Source organism: Meles meles, chromosome 16 (assembly GCF_922984935.1).
Source record: "Meles meles chromosome 16, mMelMel3.1 paternal haplotype, whole genome shotgun sequence".
NCBI classification, from domain to species: Eukaryota; Metazoa; Chordata; class Mammalia; order Carnivora; family Mustelidae; genus Meles; species Meles meles.
This window is the reverse complement of record NC_060081.1, coordinates 25,721,820-25,744,872: the sequence shown is the minus strand read 5'-3', so window position 1 is coordinate 25,744,872 and position 23,053 is coordinate 25,721,820. Positions and strand designations below refer to the sequence as shown.

The following is a 23,053-nucleotide window of genomic DNA, read 5'->3' as shown; positions in this document are numbered from 1 at the left end:
CTGGGATAGAGCCCCGCATTGGGATCTCTGCTCAGCGGGGAGCCTGCTTCCTCCTCTCTCTCTGCCTACCTCTCTGCCTACTTGTGATCTGACTGTCAAATAAATAAATAAAATCTTAAAAAAAAAAAAAGACAGCTTCAGTAAGAAGTCTATTTCTCATTCATTTGTTGTACTTTAGTCCTTTCTAGAGGAAATGTTAAAAGCGATAAATATATCTGTATGTTTAAAAATAAAAAGTCTCTCTTGTAGCACAGAGAAAACGGGAAAGTAGGGATTGACCTTTCCATGTGCTATGATGTTACACTGCTGGGGAAATTCCCCGTGATGTGTATAACTCTCCTTCTGTGTCTTGTACTAACTTCTCTTTCAAGGAATGCCCACAGCTTCAACCTGAACAGGGAGTGGTCCAGAACGTTCTGCAGGCACTTGATGGAAAAGACTAAACTCTAAGTGGTTTAGAGAGGTAAGTCCAAATGGGAAAGCTTGCTGTGTGAAACAGGATTTATTGCAAAAGACGATCTGACTGAATCACAGTGTGATGCTGTACTTATATGTTTTTTAATGAAAAAAAAAAAAAAAAAACAAAACAACACACAAAAAACCACACCTAGGAAATACCTTTTCTTTCAGCAATAGAAAAAAGTTCTACAGATAAAGTTAAAAGCTTGTGTATCTTGGGTTATGGACATTGGGGAGGGTATGTGCTATGGTGAGTGCTGTGAAGTGTAAACCTGGAGATTCACAGACCTGTACCCCTAGGGCTAATAATACATTATATGTTAATAATAATAATAATAATAATAATAATAATAATAATAATAAAAAAAAACGCTGTGTATCAAATCTTAACCTGCTAACAGTACATGAGAAATCAAACTTTATCCTGTGCTGTTTGACACAGAGTAACTGTATTTACCTGGAGAAGTGTCCCATGAATATGGTTTTGCCGGAAACACTGGTCAGTGTGGTTGGGGAGTTTGGCCAACAGAGTTCGGATGGTAGCAGGGATTTCATCTACCATAACAAACGGGACCAAGGCACGAGCTGCCATTTCACGGGACCGGTAGACAGGCGAGTGACCACATCTGGGGAGACAAAAACACAAGATCATTCAATACTCATTTCCACATTCGTGCCTTCGTATATGCTAATGTTCTGTCTAGCTCCAGATGGGACAACTGAGCTGGGGGAGATAGGAGTTCCCAATGTTTTTTTATACTTTACTTATGCCAATGATTGTATGTGTGGGTTAGTGTTAGCTCTACAGGTGATTTTCCTTTTCACAAAAATACCATTAATATCTGTGGTTTTATCACAGGGATAAATGCAGATCGGCTATGGGAATGATTCAATAAACACGTAGTAGCAAAAATAGCTTCCTCCTCAACAAACAACTATTCATTGGGCACTCAAAATGAACAAACGATAAGTGCCAAGAGAAATAAAACAGTCATTGTGAGGGAGCCTATACTCTGGTTGACAAGATGAGCAGCACATTTGAGAAGATGACCAAAAGCACAAGACAGCTCTGGGAAAGTGATAAGCAAGTGATTGTCATATTATGGCTACATCTGGATAAGACTGTAGGTTGTGGTATCAAGAAGGATAGAACTCAGGAAAGCAAGCATAATTCTAAGAAGGCTGAAACCAGGAAGTTGTTTCAGCCAGAAACAGTGAGATAAAGAAAGGGTAAAAATGCCCAAGGGACAGGTAGATGTGGTCTGACTAAAGAAGAGGCTCCGAAATAACACTGGAACTTCAGGCTGAGAAATGGGTCTGGCTAGACTGGGTAGTGCCACAAATGACAGACTATATGATCTTGAACTTATTGTCAAGAACAAGAGTTGGACCCTCAAGTCACTGAATCCTAGCCTCTGGGATGACTCACACCCAAAGAGCTTGAATAAAAGCCAGTTCTTAAATCAGTGAAAGTCAGAGACAAGTGGTATTTTGAGACTCTACAGAGGTCACTGGAAAGGCAGGTCATCTAAGGGCCTCTTGACTTTGTAAACACTCAGAACCTGAGAGCCCACAACCATTTTGTTGAAACTGTGCACTTGAGAGCCTTCACAGAGATAGTGTTATTTGAGGGGAAGGGCCGATATGGTAGGTCTTGGCTTAAATAAGTTCTTAACTAGAACTCGCAAGGCTCCATGATGTTTTACCCAATTTAAAAAGTAACTCAACTCATAGAAATATCTTAGACTCAGAGACAAGGATGGGGAAGATTAGAAGACAGTAGACTGTGTGGAAGAAAGAGACGGTCTCTTGCTTTGTTTTCAAAATTACTTAGTATTCCAAAAGGAATTACTGGTAAAATCTGGGCCATGGTAGGTTTAGCATGTGGAGGGACAAAGCCCTATGACTGAAATATTTCTAATACCCCAGAAGTATCACTGACATTTATCTTAGTATGACAATAAAAGAACAGGCACAATTTCTATACAATTTCTGTTTGGAATGATCCAAACAATTTCATTATGGGGAGGGGTAAGTCAAGCACTGTGTCATTTTTTTTCCTCCTACAAGTGTAGGTCTGTGAGACAGGTCAATCACCACACACTTCATGGATGGGGAAGAGCTCACCTTACACGGTACTGTAAAACGCTGAGAGCTAAGGTTACAGTAGGTAGCTAGAGATTTCCCAGTGGTCTTTGACTAGGTTCTGCCAAATCACCCATTTTCTACTTATTTTTCCTTTAAAATGATTAAATGTTTAATCTTTAATTGGCAAATACATTGAAATGTTTGCTTTGGCTCATGGTGTGTGTGTGGGGGTGGAGATTGAGAAAACTTCACTTGACAGAGAAAAGAAAATACTCTGAAAATGCTTTGAGATTTAATTAGCAAATGACCTCACTCAGCCCAGTCATTTGTCGGAAGCTTCCCCATCTGTCTATCCCCTACCCCTCCAACACACACACTTTGTGTTAGTGTGTGTTTTATGTTACCGAACTGGGCTCTTGTATATAAATGTTTCTTTTCAAATACAAATAACTCTGACATGGTTACAGATGTTTAGTTTCTAATTAGCAGTAACTGTACACTAAAGAATGCCCCTCCTTTTGCTCCTGACCTTTAGCAAATGATGATTTCCCAAAGGAATCTGGCATCCATACAGGAGAAAGAATGGAAAGTGGGAAAAGTGCCAGAATTTTCTGTTTTCAGATACCCTGTGCTAGGGTACTTTCCAAATGCACACAATCAGGTTAAAGAGCAAAACAAAATCTCCCCTTAGAAAAGTAATGCAATTACAGAAAAAAAGAGAAGCTTACTTTAAAAGTAATATTCAATTATCACTCATTGTGAAATGATGATTAAATGTAATTTTAAACTCCTCTCATTGCACATTGTTAAAATGGAAGAATAGATTATAGTCAAAACACACACACACACAGCAAAAAACATCTCTAGGTTACTGTTTTGTCAATTACTGGGGGGCAGGGAGGGGTCTGATGACATTTAGCTTTTCTCCAGGTCTATGTGGCCTGGAGTATGAGGGGATATAAACACAGTCTTCTTAGCCCTGAGCAGAATATATCTGAAGCTAAAATCTATCTTTCCCTTGTATAGAATCTCCAAGTTTGATTCAGTACATATGCTGGAATCAAGCAGAGATGCATTTTGGTGACAGAGAATCTAGTGGCTATAAAGGATGGAAAATCAGAACACCCAGATCTCCATCATACTTTTGGACACTCTTTGATGACCTAGACAAGTCACAGTAACTTCTCTGGGTCTCAGTTGAGCCAGCAGTGGTAGCAATAATCGATACTCAGTGTTCTCACCTGACGTCTATGAGAACATTCCAAGGATGCTTTGGAGATGCAAAGTTTCCCTAGTGCAATGTGCCTGTGTCCAGCACAGCATCAGCATGTTCTAAGGATCCCAAACCTCTAAATGGCTTCAATGAGAGAATTAAGACTGTGGTGTGACTGTTGAACCGTTTTTAAGAAGAAAAGACAACAAATTGATGATATAAGGCAATGAGTTCTGTTTTGGCTTGAGGCTTTCTCTCTCTCTCTCTCTCTTTTTTTTTTTTTTTTTTTTTTTTCCTCCATTAAGAGTAAAGAGGAGGACACTCTAGCCCTTCTGAAAAGAAGTAGGACTGCTTCTGTCTCTCTAAGCCTCAGTTCCTTCTGCAAAATAAAGCCAATGGATTTAGGATCTCAATGGTCATTTCTCCTTTTACTATTGTTTGAAAACCATGTCCTCAGTAGCCCCAGCTGTGTTCTAAGCCTGAACACAAGGTCCTTCCATAGGATGTGCAGGCCATGCTGACACCTGAACCTGGAGACCTTTCACTCCGATTAACCCTTTCCACATTCATTTTAATCTCATCTTTACTGAGCACCTACTGTGCTCTCAGCAGTGTGTCCCATGAGAAATGACACATTTGGGGGGCGCCTGGGTGGCTCAGTGGGTTAAAGCCTCTGCCTTCGGCTCAGGTCATGATCTCGGGGTCCTGGGATCGAGCCCTACATCGGGCTCTCTGCTCAGCAGGGAGCCTGCTTCCCCACCCACCGCCTGCCTCTCTGCTTATTTGTGGTCTCTGTCAAATAAATAAATACAATCTTTTTAAAAAAATTGAAAAAAATGACACATATGTCAGCATAATGCTTGCATCCTGCAATCATATAGCCTGGGCAGCTTATAAAACACCTGCACACCCCTATTTCTTTATCATGCAATATTCCTGCAGGACATGAGGGCATTATAAACCTAAATTAACAGATGAAACATACAACAAAGCTCAGAAGAGCGAAGTGGACCCTCCAGCATACATAAGCAATAGCACCCAAGCCGGGGCCATATCCATGGCTCTAAGATGGAGCCTGTCAGCTATTCCAGGCTGCACCGCGGACCTGGAAATCCAGGGAGCATAAAGATATCTCCCAGTTAATAAAAACACAATCTTTACAAGTATGTAGAAAATCCCTAAATGAGTGTGTTTTGGGTTTTTGTTTTTAATATTTGCAGGATCATGAAAACATTTCAGGATCTCATGTACACTGTGGACTCTCTCAAAAGAAAAATGGATTTACAAACATATACAGACAATTTCTCATATAATTTCAGGGGTTCATGACGCACACCCAAAACCCTTGGGGCAGGGCTTCCCAGACCCTGGGCAAGAATCTCCAGTTGCTCCTTTGCACACAGTGTGACTGTCAGGTCTGTGGTCTGTTTAGAGACGGAGATGGAGAACAGGACTCTGGCTCACAGGAAATCACTGGTCTGGAGGGGAGACGGACCGATAACCCTGTAATCGCAGACCAGGAGTACCACAGAGGCACACACACAGCTGTGAGCAACACAGAGAAGCTAAGCAAGAGGTGGAGTCGGAACGGCTTTCTGGAGGGGAGAAAGGACCTTCAGGATGATACACACCGCAACGACTTCAGGAAGCCCAGAGAACCCTGAAGAGTTTAGAACGTAGTGTTCTGAGGAGGCAACAGGTCTTCTGAGATCTTCCCCCCCCAACCTTCACCCTGTTTCCCAGAGTGGAGGCTGAGCTTTATCCAGGTGTTTCCCTCTTTTTATTTACCCTCAGAAGCTGTTCCAATTTTCTTGGAAGGTTTCACAGGTAAGTGGCTGGACATCACCCAAACTGTCTCTGCTCACCCGAACTTCCTAGAGGAGGCATGGAGACATCTACTGAGTGCCTAGCACAAGCACACGCTGGGATAGGTATCAGGAAATCAAAAAGAAAAGCCAAACTCAGGCCATGGGAACCTACAGGGAATGGGAAAGACAGGCTGATCAGCCAATGCTTCTCAGGGCCCCAGGAAGTAACCAAAGGCTGTTATAGAAGAGCTAAGGGGAGACATGCGGAGAGGAGGGTGGGTAGTCTGGGAGATGTGGTCCAGCTGGGGTGCAATGGGGGCCAGCAGAAAGAACATTCAGGTTTGACCTGTGTCTTTCCCTACACGAACCTAAACTGCCCTTCTGTGTGTCCAGACAGAAGGAAGGGAACTGAGGTTTACTGAATGCCTACTCTGTGTGGGGGTTGACCATGTAAGTCTAGACACCCTAGTTCATTTACGTCACTAAATCTTCACTCCAATGTCATTATCATCATCCCTATTTTAAGATGAGGAAAGTGAGGTTTCCCAACATACTTCAGATCATAAAACTAGCAAGCGGCAGACCCTGCCTTCCAGTTAGGGTCTACCTGCAAAATCTAGTCTTTCTCTTTCTCTCTCTCTCTCTTTAAAGATTTTATTTGTCTCAGAGAGAGAGAGAGAGAGAGAAAACAAGCAGGGGAAGCAGCAGGCAGAGGAGAGGGAGAAGCAGTCTCCCCACTGAGCAGGGAGCCCAAAGCAGGGATCGATTCCAGACTCTGGGATCATGATCTGAGCCAAAAGCAGACATTTAACTGACTGAGCCACCCAGGCTCCCAGCAAAATCTGCTCTAAGATATGAGGATGCAGTTGCCTCAAAATCCTCAGTCTTGGAGAAGCTTTGGAAAAGTTCAGCCTAATCACACTGAAGTGTGACTGGTTTTTGGAGCCATTAAGTCTCTAATTGGTAGAAGGTGAAGCAACAACAATGAAGATGATGCTGATAAGAGCTAACACTTTCTGAGCACCTACAGAGGGCCAGACTTAATGTTAAAATCTTTGCATGTATTACATTATTTAATCCTTATAACAAGACAGAATAGCTGAGAGAACATTCTGAGGCAATGCGAGGGAGGTATTTTTGAAAGGACTTCACAAGGTCCACTGACCTTGTGTGAGTGCCTCATTTCACAAGAATCAGAGTGCAAGTTTTCAGAGAAGTCTCAGAATGACTTCACGGTCCAGCTAATAGCCCCCTCCACTCTCCCTTACTGACATAACCAAGGCTCCCCCAGTTCCTCTGCATTCCCAGACCCAGCTCTAGTCCTCTCCTCACTTGGGACAGGTCAAGCGGTACCTTGTACCAAAGAGAAGCTCCGAAACCGCTCCTGCTCATAAAGGAGGCCACCCGCCTTCTCTAGATGCTCCTACCTGACCTGGGGGTTGGCATCTTGGGGGCTGGGTCGAGTTTAAAGAAGCTGTGTGTGACTTACTCCCAAGTCCTTCACCAGATTTACTCAAGAAGGCCCCACCATCATGGCATGTTTCTCATACAGCAAGGCTATCTGCTGTTAGGCAATGGTCATCCATTGATCAAAGGTGCTATAACCCTACCTTGCGGGTTATCTCTGCAGCCTGGGTGAGAAGGCAGAGACCTAACCCTACACTATTTTAAAAGAAAAATCTTGCTGTAAAGTTGACCCTTGCATTACATGGGCTTGGATGGCTCAGGCCCAGTTATATGTAGATTTTTTTCAATAAATACATTGGGAAAAAAATTGGGGGGAGATTTGTGTCAATTTGAAGAACTCACAGAGGAACTATGTAGCCTAGAAATACTGAAAAATTTAGGAAAAAGTTAGGCATTATTGTAAGAATACAGAATACAATCCATACAACATACAAAACATGGGTCAATCGACTTTGTTATCAAGACAAAGCTTCCAGCCAACAGGAGGCTATCAGTTAAACTTTGGGGGAGTCAAAATATGAAGATTTTCAGTGGTATGGGGTGGAAGGAGCAGAGCCCCCAACCCCCTGAGTTGTCCAAGGGTCAACTGCTTGTCAGTTGTCAGAATATGTTCTGTCAAACCAACCATTGTTTCATTCTTAGCACCTCTGCCCATATAATTCGCTCTCACTGGAATGAATGTCCTTTCACCCTCTACACTCGGGGAACCCCTCTTCTTCTGACCTCTGCTCAGGTATCACTTCTTTTGCAAAATCTTACTGTACCCACTCTGGTAGGAAGCAATTACTTCCTTTCCCATCCCGTCCCTGCAATGGCACATTTAGATTATCAGAGCCCAGGGGCACACCTCCTCTGCCTTCCCCACAACAGCCTCAAGGGGCATGTTGGCCGAACCAAAATGATCTGGAGAGCAGAAATAGGGTCTTTCTTTTTGTTTTGTTTTGTTTTTAAATTCCAGTATAGTTAACAGAAACAGGGTCTCATACTTCTGAATAATACAGCACATTGGACAGGAGCTAAGAACCTATTCTGGAATCCAGAAGACCTTCGTTTAAATCGAGGTCCTACTAGTGTGTGACCTTCGACAGGTCAGTGAACCTCTTAAATTTTTATCTTCTCTAAAATGGGCAAGAGAAATGACTTCACGGCGCTGTTGTGAAGCCTAAACGAGATAAAGCAAAGGAGACGCAATGCCTACAAGTCAGTGATCGGTCAGCATAGCTGTTAATTAAAGCGAACAGGTGGATACCTTTCAAACTTAAGAGCTTCATCCACATGCACAAACTCTCTAGTGTTCTCTGTCTCAAACACTGGCTGAGGACACAGAGCCTTGCTTGTACCAAACAGGCTTCAAGGGCTCGCAAGGGCTACCCTTCCCTCTCCCCACCAACGGAGCTGGAAGAGACAGATGGAAGATTGAGTTTCTTTGGGGCAACTGGCTAGTTTATGTGAGGCCTGCTGCCTTTATTCTTCAGGTCCAGGGCCCAAATTTCATTCCAATCCTGTTTCTAATGCTGTTCACCAAAGAGTTCTTTTTCCTTTTCATTGGGTCTAGTTCCTAGTTTCGAATCTTGCTTTCAGGAAACAAGTACGTGTATGTGTGGGTACATATGTGTGTGGGTACATGTGTGTGCACAAAAGAGAGAAACCCCTAAGGGGAGAAAAAAAGAGCTGTACCAGAGTTTGAAAAAGCAGACATTTTAGTGTGTCCTGTGACTATAAGTATGTTTTTGTTGTAAATGCAGCGTTCCCGAAGCCGTTCTCCCACATTCTCAGGTGAGCTCAGTGCCCAGCAGGGTTGCCAGATTCTCTACTTGTCCTTCCTATACCAATTTTCAGTTCATGAACGGACCTACCACCACCCAACCTCCTTGTTCCTTTCCCTGCAACTCAAACCGCCAGCACTTAAAAGCTGCATTTACTGTAATCTTGCCCTCTGAACAGCTCATGGATTTCTTTATTCAAATATGTTTCTTGGAAGGATAATGGGTTCAGGACTTTTGAAGTCTGATTTTTTTTAAATCCTCGGTTTGGGCAGTGAGAGAGAAATAAAAGCCTAGACAGTAGCTAAGCTAGAAATTGCACATTGCCAGCTTTCCTGGACAAAATATATATGTATCTGCAGGCAGAATGCTTAGTTTAAATGTTTATCTGCCGGGCAGCTCAAAGCAGTAACTGCTCTTTGCAAATTGACTTCAAACAACACAGTAGAACCTTTTTGAAAAAAATGTTTTTATGAAGAAATGCTGACAATAATAAACCACAAGAGAACATCTGAAAACGGCAGTGTGTAACCACCTGGGACAGCTCAACCACAGAGCTAAGCCCTGGGAGACGCGTTCTCTGAAGATCACCTCCATTCGGCCTCCAAGTTACCAAAGCTCTGGGCAGGCTGATCAGTGACACTCTGTTAACCCCCAAGTGGTGAAAATGACAGCTCCAGGAGCTGGGAATTAACCTCCATCACAGTGACACCCGTCCAGGCCCTGCAAGAGCTGGGGCGCGGCATTGGGCCATGTATGTGGCAAAAACACGGGGGCATGGGTGCCACGACAATGGCTACTTGCATCCACACCATTCGTTTTGGTGCTAGGAAATAGAGCGAGGGAATTTTCCAACAAGGACAGAGGAGGATGTCTAGTGTGGTGCTTACTTCGAAAAGCTTTTTGAATGGTGCTCCTTAATTATTTGGAACTGCAAATGTGACTTAAATAAATGAAAGGATGCCTGATTGCTGAATGCGAATCCCTGGCTACTTGTTGATATCAAAGTATACAGATGAAGTATGAAAAGTCTTATTTCATCTGAAATTTCAATTCATTCTTTCATTATTTTTTGCCTTGATGAATTCAACTTGAAATGGAATTTTTCAGATTCCAACCAAATGGTCTAGACGGTTGGAAAGAAGGGGTTTTACTCTGTGGAACAATGGGATGTGGTGTACCTTCACTTAACGATGATTCTTTCCTGACTCTGGGAAAAACATGAGAAAGACCTTATAGCAACATAAATACAAAGACTTTGGAAGCCCTAGAGATTAGAACGGAATCATTATTTTCAGTCTTTCCCCAAGATAAAATGGAATATTATAAAGGGGAAAAATATAGATATTTAACAAAAACAGTATAAAACTTTTCTAAACAATGCAAATAATCAGTAGATTCAGTTTGAGATTTTGGCATAGTCTTCCCTCCCCGGGCATGTGTGAGGGTTCTCTCGAACCCCGAATCAGTAAGCCGCACATTGGTCTACTGGTTTCCCCATGGACAGCTGGAAAAGCTGTCTGGATCTACCCTCAGGGCTCCCGGGTGTGATAAGCTGTGTGTGGGGCAGGAGCTTATGCAGACAGAGGGAAAGAGCTGCACATTCCTTTGAATAGCAAAAGCCTTCACATCGTTTCTACTCTGGCTCAACAAAAGGCTGAGAGATGAGCCCATTCAGGCAGCCAGTGATTTCTAAAGGGGTTGAATGTAATACCTGGCTCCAGCTCATCTTGCTTCTTTCCTTGCAGATAGTAAGTGGCTCAGAGAAACAGTCCTGAACACACAGGATCTCCGTGGGATAACAGTCACTGCTCAAAGGCCAAGTTCTCGAAGCAAATTCCATTCCAGTTGAAAGTCACTCCATTAAACTTTACAGCGTGTGGTTCCATATTTACCATGAGTGGTTTCCAGTTCACAAACACAGGACTGGGTGGGCAACTCAATGAACTACACAAAGAATTTACCTTCTTTTAAATCTAATATATATACTTAGGGGGGAGGTTCAGAAAGGAATGTTCTTGGTCTGGTTGAAAAAGTTTGTTTTTAGTTTTCCAATGTCTCAGAACCCGCGATAGCTCTCTATCGCCACATTAAATACCAATTTCTCATTCTGGCATTGCAAGCATCCACAATCTAGCCCAAGACTGGCGGAGCAAATCATAGGTGCCGAGTGAATTTTTCTCAAATCAACAGAACCTGACTTTTCAGGTGACTATATCTGAAAAGATATTAAAATCTCATAAAATCTAAACAACCTGTGAGTCAAGTGAGGGCTCAGCATATACTGATGATAATTTCTAAAGAAACACTTTCAAATATGAACAGTTTTATTAACTTCCCTTTTGACAAGAATTTGTTGGGTTTCTGAAAGATTCCAATACCCAAGACTAAAACTCAAGAAAGAAAAAAGAAGGGACGGTAGCATCATTGACTGTGTGTCTGCTAGATGTCTGGCAAGATGCTAGGTATTTTTTAATATATTTTTTAAAGATTTTATTTATTTATTTGACAGAGAGAGATCACAAATAGGCAGAGAAGCAGGCAGAGAGAGAGGAGGAAGCAGGCTCCCTGCTGAGCAGAGAGCCCCATGCGAGGCTCGATCCCAGGACCCTGGGATCATGACCTGAGCGGAAGGCAGAGGCTTTAACCCAGTGAGCCACCCAGGCGCCCTATTTTTGAATATTTTATCACATTTTTAGTACTCATATGAACCCTTTAAAATTAACTATATAATACTGTATAAACATATGTAGGTTTTGCTCTAGATGGCCTAAGTGGGAACATGTACAGAATGATGAGTTACCCAATGAAATGTAACCACAATCAAATAAATTGCATTGTGCCAATTTCTTTCAGTTATGGTAATGCATGTGTACTCCTTTGTAAGCAATTTATCCCACTTAATTCCAATGGCTGGAACTCATATTTGCAGACCCTGTACATAATGAATTAGTGGCCTAGGAATGTTTCCTACTGCTCTAACTAGTGTTTTTCAAAACAAAACCTAAAGCTTTATAATATATGATCTTTTTTAAAAAAAAGATTTTTATTTATTTGACAGAGAGAGAGAGAGCAAGAGAGCACAAGAAGTGGGAGTGGCAGGCAGAGGGAGAGGGAGAAGCAGGCTCCTTGCTCAGCCCCATACGGGGCTTGATCGCAGGACCATGGGATCATCACATGAAACATAAGGCAAATGCTTAACTGACTGAGCCACCCAGGTGCCCCTATATTATCTTTAAGAAAGGCAAGTTAATAACCAGGAGGACATAATAACTGACCCAAAATCATTCATCAAATTATGGTCCTTGTAGCACAGCCATCAACCAGAAGTTAATGACGAACCCCATATCAGACTGGGACAGGCACCCCAAAGGTTGTGGCGGTGTCCTCTGCTGACCTCGATGGACACTGATCACCTCTGGTCAAATCATCTACAGTCATTGAAGGTACAGCGTTCATTTAGAGACAAGTTCAGAATGTCCAAGAAGAGAAATCCTTAACATTTTTAATGACAAGAAGAGACACATACAGGTCAGTACATTGGCTTGGAAACAAATAATATACATGATCATCAGCTCTAAGTGACTATTTTGGTGGCATGAAAGCTGCTGTGAAGTAGAAACTCTCACATGGCCCCTTGGTGTCTCTGGAGCGAGGCTACTTTTAAAACATTCTTAGAGTAAATATTAGCATCTAGCAATGTGGCCACAGGCGAATTACAAAATGTCTTTTCACAGCCTCACCTGCAAAAGGAGATTAGGGTAAGGGACCTCTAAGGTCCCCTTCAATAGCCAAATTCTGTAATTCAATGGACATTTCAACATCCCAGGCAGAGAGCTATCTTTTTCGTTTTAAAATATCTTTATGACCTCTCTTGACTTGCTCCATTGCTTAATCTCACAATAATACCGATGCCAATAATAAAAGTTGTATGTCTAATACTACCCACACTCAATCTTTCTATACTTGGAGCCAATTTTCTCTAGTTTGAGCCTCTCTGGAGTTGGAGAACAAATGACCAGTGTCTTCGACACACAGGAAAACCCTTCATTAGCTGTATTGGGATCCTGTCATTAAATCACCCCTTGCTCTTCCCTTCCACAAGCTAAAACCACTCAACTCCTTTAATCATGTAGAACCTCTTCTCTAGAACCTAGCTAATTATTTTGCCTCTACAAAGAGTTAAATGAATCTTCCCAGTACTATCAGCTAAAACAATGATTTGTGCTAGCGTTGGATGAGGGAAATTTGAGCATTTTTTTGGATTTGATTACTCTCCAGAGATTGTAATTTGTTTTTGCTAAAGCTAATTAATGCCCCTGAATGACCCTCCTCTGTTTTGCAGCATCATTTCGAGCTAAAAATCAGAGAGAATGGATTTAAAAAAACCATGAAGTACACGGAAAGTTTTGAAAAATTCCAAGAAATTGCATATTTTTGGCCTGAAAAAAGAGCAGAAAAAAGCAAGGAATACTGAGATGTTAGCAACAGACCCACCCTATGGAAGATTCTTTCCTCAAATGAAGACTACAATTAGGTAAACGGAGTCATGCATCAGCAAGCCTACAGCATCCAAACACCAGCTGTATTTTTAAATACCTTCAGGGAAAGTTTTATATCCTCCTATGGTTGTCCCAATGCCCATGTTAGTGTCACAGCCAAAAAGTACTTAAGTATAATTATACTTTTTCCTGCTGCAGCTTAATTTCTTTTTGCTAATTCTATATGCCCGGGAAATAGGAATCCGGGTCAAATGAAACTGGGTCAAATTCTGAACTCACATCTCAACATAGACAATACATGGATGGCAAATAAACACATGCAAAGATGTTCAGCATCCTTGGTCATTAGGGAAGTTCAAGTTAAATGAGATACTACTACACACTCACTAGAAAGACTGAAAAGTTAAAGGCTGAGCATACCAAGAGTTGCCTGGGATATCTCATCCTTTGCTGGTGGAAATGTAAAAGGGTACAATCACCTTGGAAAACATTTGACATCAAAAGTGAAACATATGCCATCCACACAACCCACTCATTCCACTCTTAGGTGTTTATGCTAGAGAAATGAAAACATATGTCAGTGCAAAGACTTGTACATGACTATTCCTGGCACCTTTATTTGAAATAGTCAAATCTAGACACAGCACAAATGTCCAGCAAGAGGTGAGTCTGTAAAAAACTTGTGGTACATCTGTGTGATGAAACAGTATTCAGTGATAAGAGGGAGCAGATACACATGTTAGTGCCCATGTTAGTGTCACAGCCAAAAAGTACTTAAGTATAATTATACTTTTTCCTGCTGCAGCTTAATTTCTTTTTGCTAATTCTATATGCCCGGGAAATAGGAATCCGGGTCAAACACATACACCATGGATGACTCTCAAAATTAACACCGCCGAGTGATAAAGGCAGACAAAATAGGAGGCATAATGGGGGATTCCATCTATATGAATGGAAACGATATAAATGCAAATTAATTTATGGTTCCAGAACACGGAATAGCTGTTGCCAGGTGATGGGAGCAGGGTGGCTGGAGAAGATCACAAAGAGGCACAAGGCAACTTTTATAGGTGATGGGTATGTTCACTATCTTGACGGGGTGATGGTTTTATGGGTGTATAAACTTAACAAATAGTACACATTAAACGTGCACTTTATTTTATACCAATTATACCTACATAAGGCTGGGTTTAAAGAATAACCTTTCACGTGCTTTAGAAAAGTTGCTGTACTATCTCGACAGCCTGTCTGGTTTTCCCTTCTCTGCCTCCAGCCCCACCCACACAACATCCCAAGTCTTCCCTTCCTCAGATCAAACAGGCGCAGCTATTTCCTTTGAACTTTTATGACTAGAATTAACTTTTCCTTGTGCTCTCTTAAAGAATCAAATCAATAAACACTGGAATCCTAACGATTAATCATATAAGAGTCAAAAAACAAAAACCGTTTTTTGGTTTTTGTTTTTTTTTTTTTCCTTGGGACAATGTTCCAAATCAACATGCTGTTCTAGGACAGACTTAGGGAGATTAAGTGACTTGCCCAAGCTCAAAACAGGAGCGAATGAACAAGCTGAGATTCAAAGTCAGGTCTGTCTGCCTCGATTGCCTGTACTCGTTGCAAAAACCAATGTGCCTCAACTATGAGGCTTTGTACCACCATAGGACTCAACAGCAGTAACACATGTTAAAAGAAATTCAATTTCGTTACACTTATGCACACTTGACAAACCATTCAACTGAGCAACGCCAGATTTGTTGGGCCAGCTTTAATAAACACATCTGCATTTAGCAGTAGGATTTTCCATGTGGTTATTAAGGTTAAACAGATTTTTCCCCCATCTTGAGTAGATTAAACTGTTTCCTAATATCTTTTATTTTTGCTTATTTCATAGCAAAAAGGCAAATTTCAACTCATCCCAGTTTGAATCACGCCAAATACTGAGAAAACAGAAGCCAAGTTAGTACACTGTTGTTTAATATAGTCCAAATGAATTCACAATAGAGACCACTGTGCAGAATTTAAAAATGAGACAAAACTGATCACACACACACACACACACACACACACACCCTACCACTAATTAAAAATATGCTAGTGTTACAACTATACAATTTCAGTGGTGGTGTTATCTTTGTTTGGAAGCAAGGTACACTACCTTACAACTGAAGCCCTCCAGCATTTAATTAGGTTACTAATTATAAGGAGAATCATATTACCTTTAAGTCCTTCCCTGGATTGTGACTGAGGCCTAATACATTAATTTCATGGTGATTGTATTTTAAGATGGGGAACATGTCAATAAAGAATTCTGGCCACATCCTCCAACAAGTGCGTGGGACTGAAGGTTTGGGCTGTGACACAGTTTGATACATTTTCTGGAAAAAAAAAATCACTAATTCCCAAGGCTAACTTTAGTGGTCAAGAGAGATTTTATATTGCATTTTAAGCAAAAGTAGCATTCCAAGGAATCTTTACAGAAGGTATATACATGACTATAAAAAGAAACAAGAAAATTATTGACATTTATTTCCATTTGAATTTAATGAATTTAGCCTCAGTCTCATCTTACTTCCCAGCTTCCCTCCTTGCCTATCAAAAACAAAAGCCAAAAAAAAAAAAAAGAAAGAAAAAGAAAAAGAAAAAAAGTCAGTGCAAATTATATGAGTCATTCTTCAATCATGCCAAGGATATAACCTTCAACCTGAGATTAAAAATACAGTGCTATGTGTGAAATTCAATACTGTTTAACTTTTGGGTGCTAAGATCTAATAAGTTCATTTCAAAGGAAAATTAAACAATCTGGATCACTTCCATTCATCGTCATGATTTCATTAGTAGATTTCTATGGCTTTAGTGACATTTGCTGTATTTGGATCCTGGGTGAACTGGTGGAATTTGCCATTATTTAGTTTATAATCTGTATCACCAGTTCGTACAAGGCACAGAAAAGTTCTCCACTCCCTTATATACTTCAAAGTATCTCACTTACTATTTAAATGATTATTCTGACAAAACCATTAGTTAAGAAGCAAAGAAATTTTATTTTTTAAAGTGAAGATTTTTAAAGATATGTCTTTCACACCAGACTGTTTTGACCACCCATGCTATTTCTGGCAAAACCTTTCACTTCCTAAAAGAATACTTTTTTAAAAAATTCCAATTTTTCTTACCTATAAGAAACAGTCAGGGCTTATTTTGACTGCTTTCACTCAAAATGAGCTTTTATTTAAGTTTAAATTTTCTATAAATTTAATTTCTATAAATTTGTAGGAAATTTATAGAAATTAAATTTATAGAAAATTTAAACTTACTTTAACGTCTTCTTGGGTTCCTATATTTTCTTGCCTTCTCTACGGAAAATACGAAATCTGAGAAAAGTACTGCTGAAACCCTGATGACTATGTCACAGCTTCTTCAAAGAATGGCAGGCTTAAGTGCACACGGAAAAAAGAAGCATCTTTTAGTCAGAAGCATCTTTTAGTCAGGGTTCTGAGTTGAGGACTTCTGGGTTAACAAGAAAAAAAGTTTCAGGTTTAGAATAGGGTTATATTCCTATTTCTTTCTTTTTTTCTACCCTGAAATTCACACTGCAGCTAGGTCACCAGGGAACATGTTTGCAGGGCCCAAGAAGTTTCTTGGTCTAGCTGGAAAAACAAAAACAAAAACAGGCAACGGTGCAGTCCCCCAAAAGTACCCCATCACCAGGAAAGCTGAAAGAACTGGCTGAGTCACAGGTCAAGAGCCTTACAACAAAAATGGGTTGGGCTGAGGACAGAACCTAACAGGAAAACACAAGGTCAGATGTGAGTTTAATTTGGTGAAGAAACATGTGCTTGACCACTTAATGGCTGCCAGATACCAAGAGGAGGTTAACTTACCTAATCCTCCCTCTGGTCGTGGAGCATTTCCGCGCCACTCTTTGAGCATCGGAGCAGGAGATGCTACTCTTCTAGCCTTCAAGAGACCTTATTCCCCTTCTTTTTTACATCTATGGAAGGAGAGTGGCTGTCGTGGTTTAGAATCAATCATTTTCAAGATAGGGCTCTTCCAGTCCCCAGATTTCCCAGTATGTCCGTATGATGGCGGCCAAACAGTTTCTTTATCTTGTGTTTGTTGAGGTGTTTGGGGCTCACAGCCTGACGGCTCTTAGAAGGCCAGTAATGCCTTATATGCAACAACAATTCCATTCAAAATAAAGCAGACCATGCAGCCTGACCCTTTGGTATTTAAAGTAATGGAGCTGCCAGGAAGCAAGCATTATTCAATCATTAATTAATTAATTTTTATTGTGATAAAAATAGCATAAAACTTACGCATTCTTAAGTGTACAGTTCAGTGGCATTAAGTATGTTTTCCAAGCAATTTTAGGACATTTTAGACTCTGGCCTCAATGTCTAGATACTCTGTCATTCACTGGTTGATACTCATGGCTTCACAGAGGTAAATGTTATTCTATTTCCAGGTAACTTCTTGGCTAAGTATTCAAAGTCAGGGTTCATTCAGCACACTAGGGTTTGCCTGCTTGAGGTGAAGAATGAACCACCAAATCCAAGCATTTGTCCATTTCCTTCCAGATGGAAGATAGAAACTCTGATATTCTCCTCCCTGCCATCAAGCCTTTCGGAAAATAAGGAACCCACTATTCCCTGACCTTTGGGATTTTTGCAAACACCAGACTGCAGTTCAGGACACAGACAAGAAACTGTCCAAGGAAAATATGCCCCCGAACGAACAGGATATAAACAGAGCTGTAACTAGGTAATTAATGGTAGGGCCTTGACTCCCCTCACTTCACTTCTCTGATAACAATCTGGCATTTTATCAGCAGGGTCTTTTATCTGGAAGGATTCACTGTGTTCTGCTGCCTGGAACTATTCTGGGAAGGGACAAAGACAAGCTTTCATCTTGGAAAGGAAATGGAACCACATCTAGAAGGGATAAAGAAGAGTCAAAGCTGTAAAAAACAAAACAAAACAAAACAAAACAAAAAAAAACCTCTGAGTCTTTCCCTGCCAGAAGAGAGAGGTAAATATAATAAGATGTCCCCTTTCACTGAAAGCACAGGAATAAAATCCTGGTTGGGAAGAAGTCACTGCAGTCCTCACCCGGGGCCACATCTGTGAGGGTGACAACTTGCTTTCTGCCTTTGTTCCAAGCTCTCCCCACCAGCCTTATCCCATCCCTAACATTTCACTCAATCAAAGCCTTCCATTTCTCTTCCTGTCAAAACCCAAGAATCTTAAACTAAATCATACTGTGGTATAACTGACTGAAAATCACTTAAAAGTCATATGCCTCACAGTGGGATTTCCATTTTCGAAGGGATCGAAACCATATACTTAAATAATGAAAATCTACCTGTGAAACTTCCAAGTTCAGCTCAAAATGGAGAAGGCATGTGAGAAAACTGGGTGGGTAGAAGGCACTGCTTAGGACTTCTGAAATCACTGCAGATAGGTTTCAACCACCCTAGGAGTAAAGCTGGTCAGAATGAATGACTACAGTGGGGTCAGAATCTGGCCCTGTGAGTGGCTGCATTCCTAAGGGCAAAAGGGGCTGCCAGGGAGTTCAGATGAATTAGCAGTAGAAAGCATTCCCTTATTTGCCCTCCACACATGGCCATTCCACCCAGACCTCATAACATATCATGGACTGTGGTTGTGGAAGGACTCAGGAAAAGCAGGGCTTTGAATTCCCCAACCTACTTAGAACTGGGAATATTTACCCAGGGTTGAGCCAGGGTGGCTGGTGCGTTCCAAGACCCACAGCCTCGGGCTTATAATCCCAGAGCACAGCTTGCCTTGTGATACTGCTGCCCTTCTGTCAGGCTGTGAAGCAATCCTGTGGAGTCCCCTTGGTTGTATTCAGGGCACTTGTGACAGTTCACAGAGCGCAGACAAGGGGACGGTGCTAGGATGCCTCTCTGTTGGCCACTGTTCAACGGGGAATTCTACCAGGACGCAGCATTCGAAAGCTGCTCCTTTCAGGACCTGTTCAACCACGCAGCAGGAGGCAAGGCCCCCTCTAGCCTTTTCAAGTTTTCCCTAAGTCCAATTTTTATTCTGGCCATGAATTCTGATGTCTTAAATCATGCAGAGAAAAGAAAAGTGGGCAAAAAGTGATTGAGTTATACTAATTATATAGCACTGAAGATCAGCTAGAAAATAAGAATTACATTTCTGAAGTTTCTCTTCACTAGACTTATGCAGGTTATAATTAGTATTAAATGAATTTCACTTTTCATTTCATCCAAGCTGAAAAGAAGCTGAGCCTTAAACTCTGGCTTTACAGGAAAAAGATTCTTCTGGGGGAAAAAAAAAGAATAAACAGTCAAGCAAAAAACAAACCCACATTACTTATGCATCACCCAAAAGGACAGCCTTAAGGGACTAACTTGTTTAGCGTTCGAAATATTTTCTACCCACGGCTTTGTAAATTATTTTCTCGTCTGTGTGACACATCCTTCTGTAACAATTCAGCTTTTCCTTGGCTACCTAGATATATTTCCATAGTTTCTACCCAAACAGATGGCCTTTTCCTGTACGACTACAATAATCAAAAAGGAGATGCTTATTTACACAACAGGCCCCTTCACACAAACATATATTTTTGTGAATGCTCTGGACATTGTTGGGACTGAAGAGAAAAATCTCATTCGCGTGGGCCCGCCTCATTTTGGTTCTGGGATTATTTTGACTGAGGCCAAGCCAAAGTTTACCTCTGGGACTGAGAGCTTTCATTTAAAGTTAGGAGACATGTGGCCCTCTCTTGGGGACTGGTGGCCAGGACATGAACATCCCAGGCCAAGAATTCTCTGTTACAAAAGAAAAAAAAGCAACCCAGGGGGCACATCTAGCTCTCGGTGTGCCTCCCAGAGTGTTTTGGCTAGGAGTCTTTGGTTAATGAAGAAGGGAGGTGGGACTGCATTGGCGAAGAATGCAAAAATAAGGGGGGGCGGCAGATTTCAACCCACCTCAGTGGCCTTGTGCAGTGGGTTATCAACTACTATATAGTAACCGGATGAGACTGGTATCCCTCATCAGAGCAGTGCCCCAAAGTTACTATATGCAGTTTGGAGTAACGAAACTTTCATTTCATAACAGACCATCGTCAGAACACTTCACTGATCAGACTGGCCGTTTTTCCAGATAAGTTTAGGATTATCACAGAAGAAAACATTGACAAGTTAAAAAAATTTCAACATGCACTGACAGACTTGAGATTCTGTTTTCTTTCTAAGAGGATAAAAAGAGGGTGATCGCGTAAGCTACTGTGTGTCAAAGTCTTTCATAAATGTCTGTTGTCATTTTTTTCTTTTTCTTTCAACAACTCTGAAGGTTTGCAAAGTTCTGTGAAGTTTTGCCCGTGGAAACGTAAGATGATAGAGACAGATGAAAAATATACTCTCGAATAGTTTAAAAGTGATGCAGAAGGAGAAGCCCACAAATAATCTCATTAAGACTTTATGCTCCTCGGGCCTCAAGACACATCTTCTCTTTGCCAAGATGCTAGCAACTGTGCAATGACCCATGATTTCCTATTATAAGGAAAATTTCTTTTATAAGAAATTCTCAGTATTTCTGAAGAATCTCAGAACTTCAGCTGAGCCAGTTTTATTCAGCAACCTGTCACAATCACTTGGGCTTACCTGCGAGCTTTTTCTTCCTTTGCTACTGATTTCAGATTAGAAAAGGCAAGGCAATGCCCAAAGCAGGTAGAGGGAGGAAAGCTCAAGAAAGCAGGGTCAAGTCCAAATGTGTTTTCTTTTTTTTTTCTTTAAAGATTTTATTTGTTTATTTGACAGACAGAGATCTGTGGAGCAGAGAGCCTGAGGTGGGGCTCAATCCTAGGACCCTGAGATCATGACCTGAGCTGAAGGCAGAGGCTTTGATCCACTGAGCCACCCAGGCGCCCCCCAAATGTGTGTTCTTTAAAATCGTAGGTTAATTTTGGCATGCTGAGAACTAGCTTATCATGGAGCATCACAAACAGATGAGTAGAAAGCCATACTGTGGTGTTAAGGACTAGTGTAGCCAGGGAGTGGCAAAGAGCCTGGGTCCTAGAGCCAGCAAAGCAAATCGTTTCAAATTTACTGGAGGGATATCAAAAGTCATTTACTTTTTAAACCAATGTTTCTCTGTTACTGAGTACGCGTGAACACAGTCAATGACATCAGGAGGACCCTTGTGATACCTTGAGTCCTGATTCGAACATGTTTCAAGAGGTCCTATGATTACAGCTGGCCAGGTGGAATGTGATGTTAGATGTTGTGCTTGGCCCTAAGAGATGGATGTCCAAGTTTTAGGGTGCAGAGGAATTACCTGGGGGCTTATTTTGAAATTGCTGACTTCCAGGAGTCTGTGGGACAGGCAGAAGGAGCTGGCCAACAGAACACTGAATCTATGGTTCTGGACAAGTTCTAGATCTAGGACATCACTGTATGTGAGGAGCAACCCCAGACAGTGCACGCAAAGTGGAAATGAAGAGAGCAGAGGGTAGGGCAAAGAGGCACGCCAAGATCTGGGAGGCAGCAGGAGGAAGGGGTCCTACCAGAGAGGGAAGAGGTAACGGCCGAAGACGACCACAGAGGAAAGAGGGCCACGAAGAAGGGAGTGTGCTTTAAGAGTGTCAAATTTCAGAGAAAGGTAAAGAAAGATGAGCGCGGAAAAGTATCCAGTGGCTTCTGGGACTGGGCCACTTCCACTGCATCTTTGTAGGGGCAGCCACGGTGGGGTGGCAGAAGCAGCTGCCAGGCTGCCACAGTTTAAGGAACGAATATGAGAGGAGGAGTGGAGCCTGTAAACACAGAAAACCTTCTCCAAGTGTCTGGCTATAAAACTCCGGAAGGAGATAGAGTGGAGATAGAGATAGAGGAGATAGAGTGGGCGCCTCTATAGAGAGTCTAGGCCTCTTGGCCTCTATTCTCTCTTGTGAACGGGAAGTGATGAAAGTAAGGGTGTTGGGTTGGGACAACGACACAAAGTAGGCCTCAGCAAAAATATATTTAAGGGACAGTTGAACTGGTGATGAAGAGCTCTCACAACAGAAAGTAGAAAACAAGAAGGAATGGCGAAGAAGGGAATACCTGTAACTCGTGTGGAGGGGAGGCAAGAGGGGCTCTCCAGACTCTCAATGCTCAAGACAAATGAGGAAAATAAAATATGAAGGAAAAAGCAAACGGATATGAGGGTGAATGCGTCTTGTGCGGCTGAAGTGACTAACACAGCTTGTTTTAACTAGAAGATTATAAATAGACCGGTAAGGGTCAAGACCCAGAGGAGAGGGAGGAAAAAAGCTGTGCCAGTCAGGGAAAGATATTCCAAACACGCTAGGTCATTATTTTCCCCTGTCCTCATTTTAAGCCCACTATAATTCATCTTTGCCTTCCTACTCTATTCCCTAATTCGCATTTGCTGCCTAAAGAGAAAGACATACAGTTTTTATCTTAAAATGTTCCCCACTATGTAGGATAAGATGACTGCCTATCAGTTGGCATTTGGGGCTTGCTCCTGTCAAAGCCTTCAATTTAATTTAATTTTAATTCAGCATTAAAAGTGCCTGCTGAGCACCCTGGCTACAATTCCTGATAAAGTAATTAGGACCAAGGGAATAAAATCTCCTTAGGGAAAGAGATCATTAAAATATTTTAAATTTTAAATATTATTATGTTTGTAATAGTTTTCCTACAACTTTTATTATTTCCATAAGCCTTAAATGTATAGCCTGGAGCAAATACTGTCCTTTTTAAAATTA

General features: G+C 41.5%; 1 protein-coding gene across 1 annotated transcript in view; it reads right to left on the bottom strand.

The window, feature by feature from the left end:
- Window positions 1-23,053, bottom strand: part of THADA (THADA armadillo repeat containing) — a 326,156-nt gene that overhangs the window by 151,735 nt on the left and 151,368 nt on the right. Inside the window, exon 29 of the mRNA XM_045980964.1 lies at window positions 917-1,085. Coding sequence (XP_045836920.1) covers window positions 917-1,085 — 169 coding nt within the window. The remainder of the gene's footprint in view (window positions 1-916; window positions 1,086-23,053) is intronic.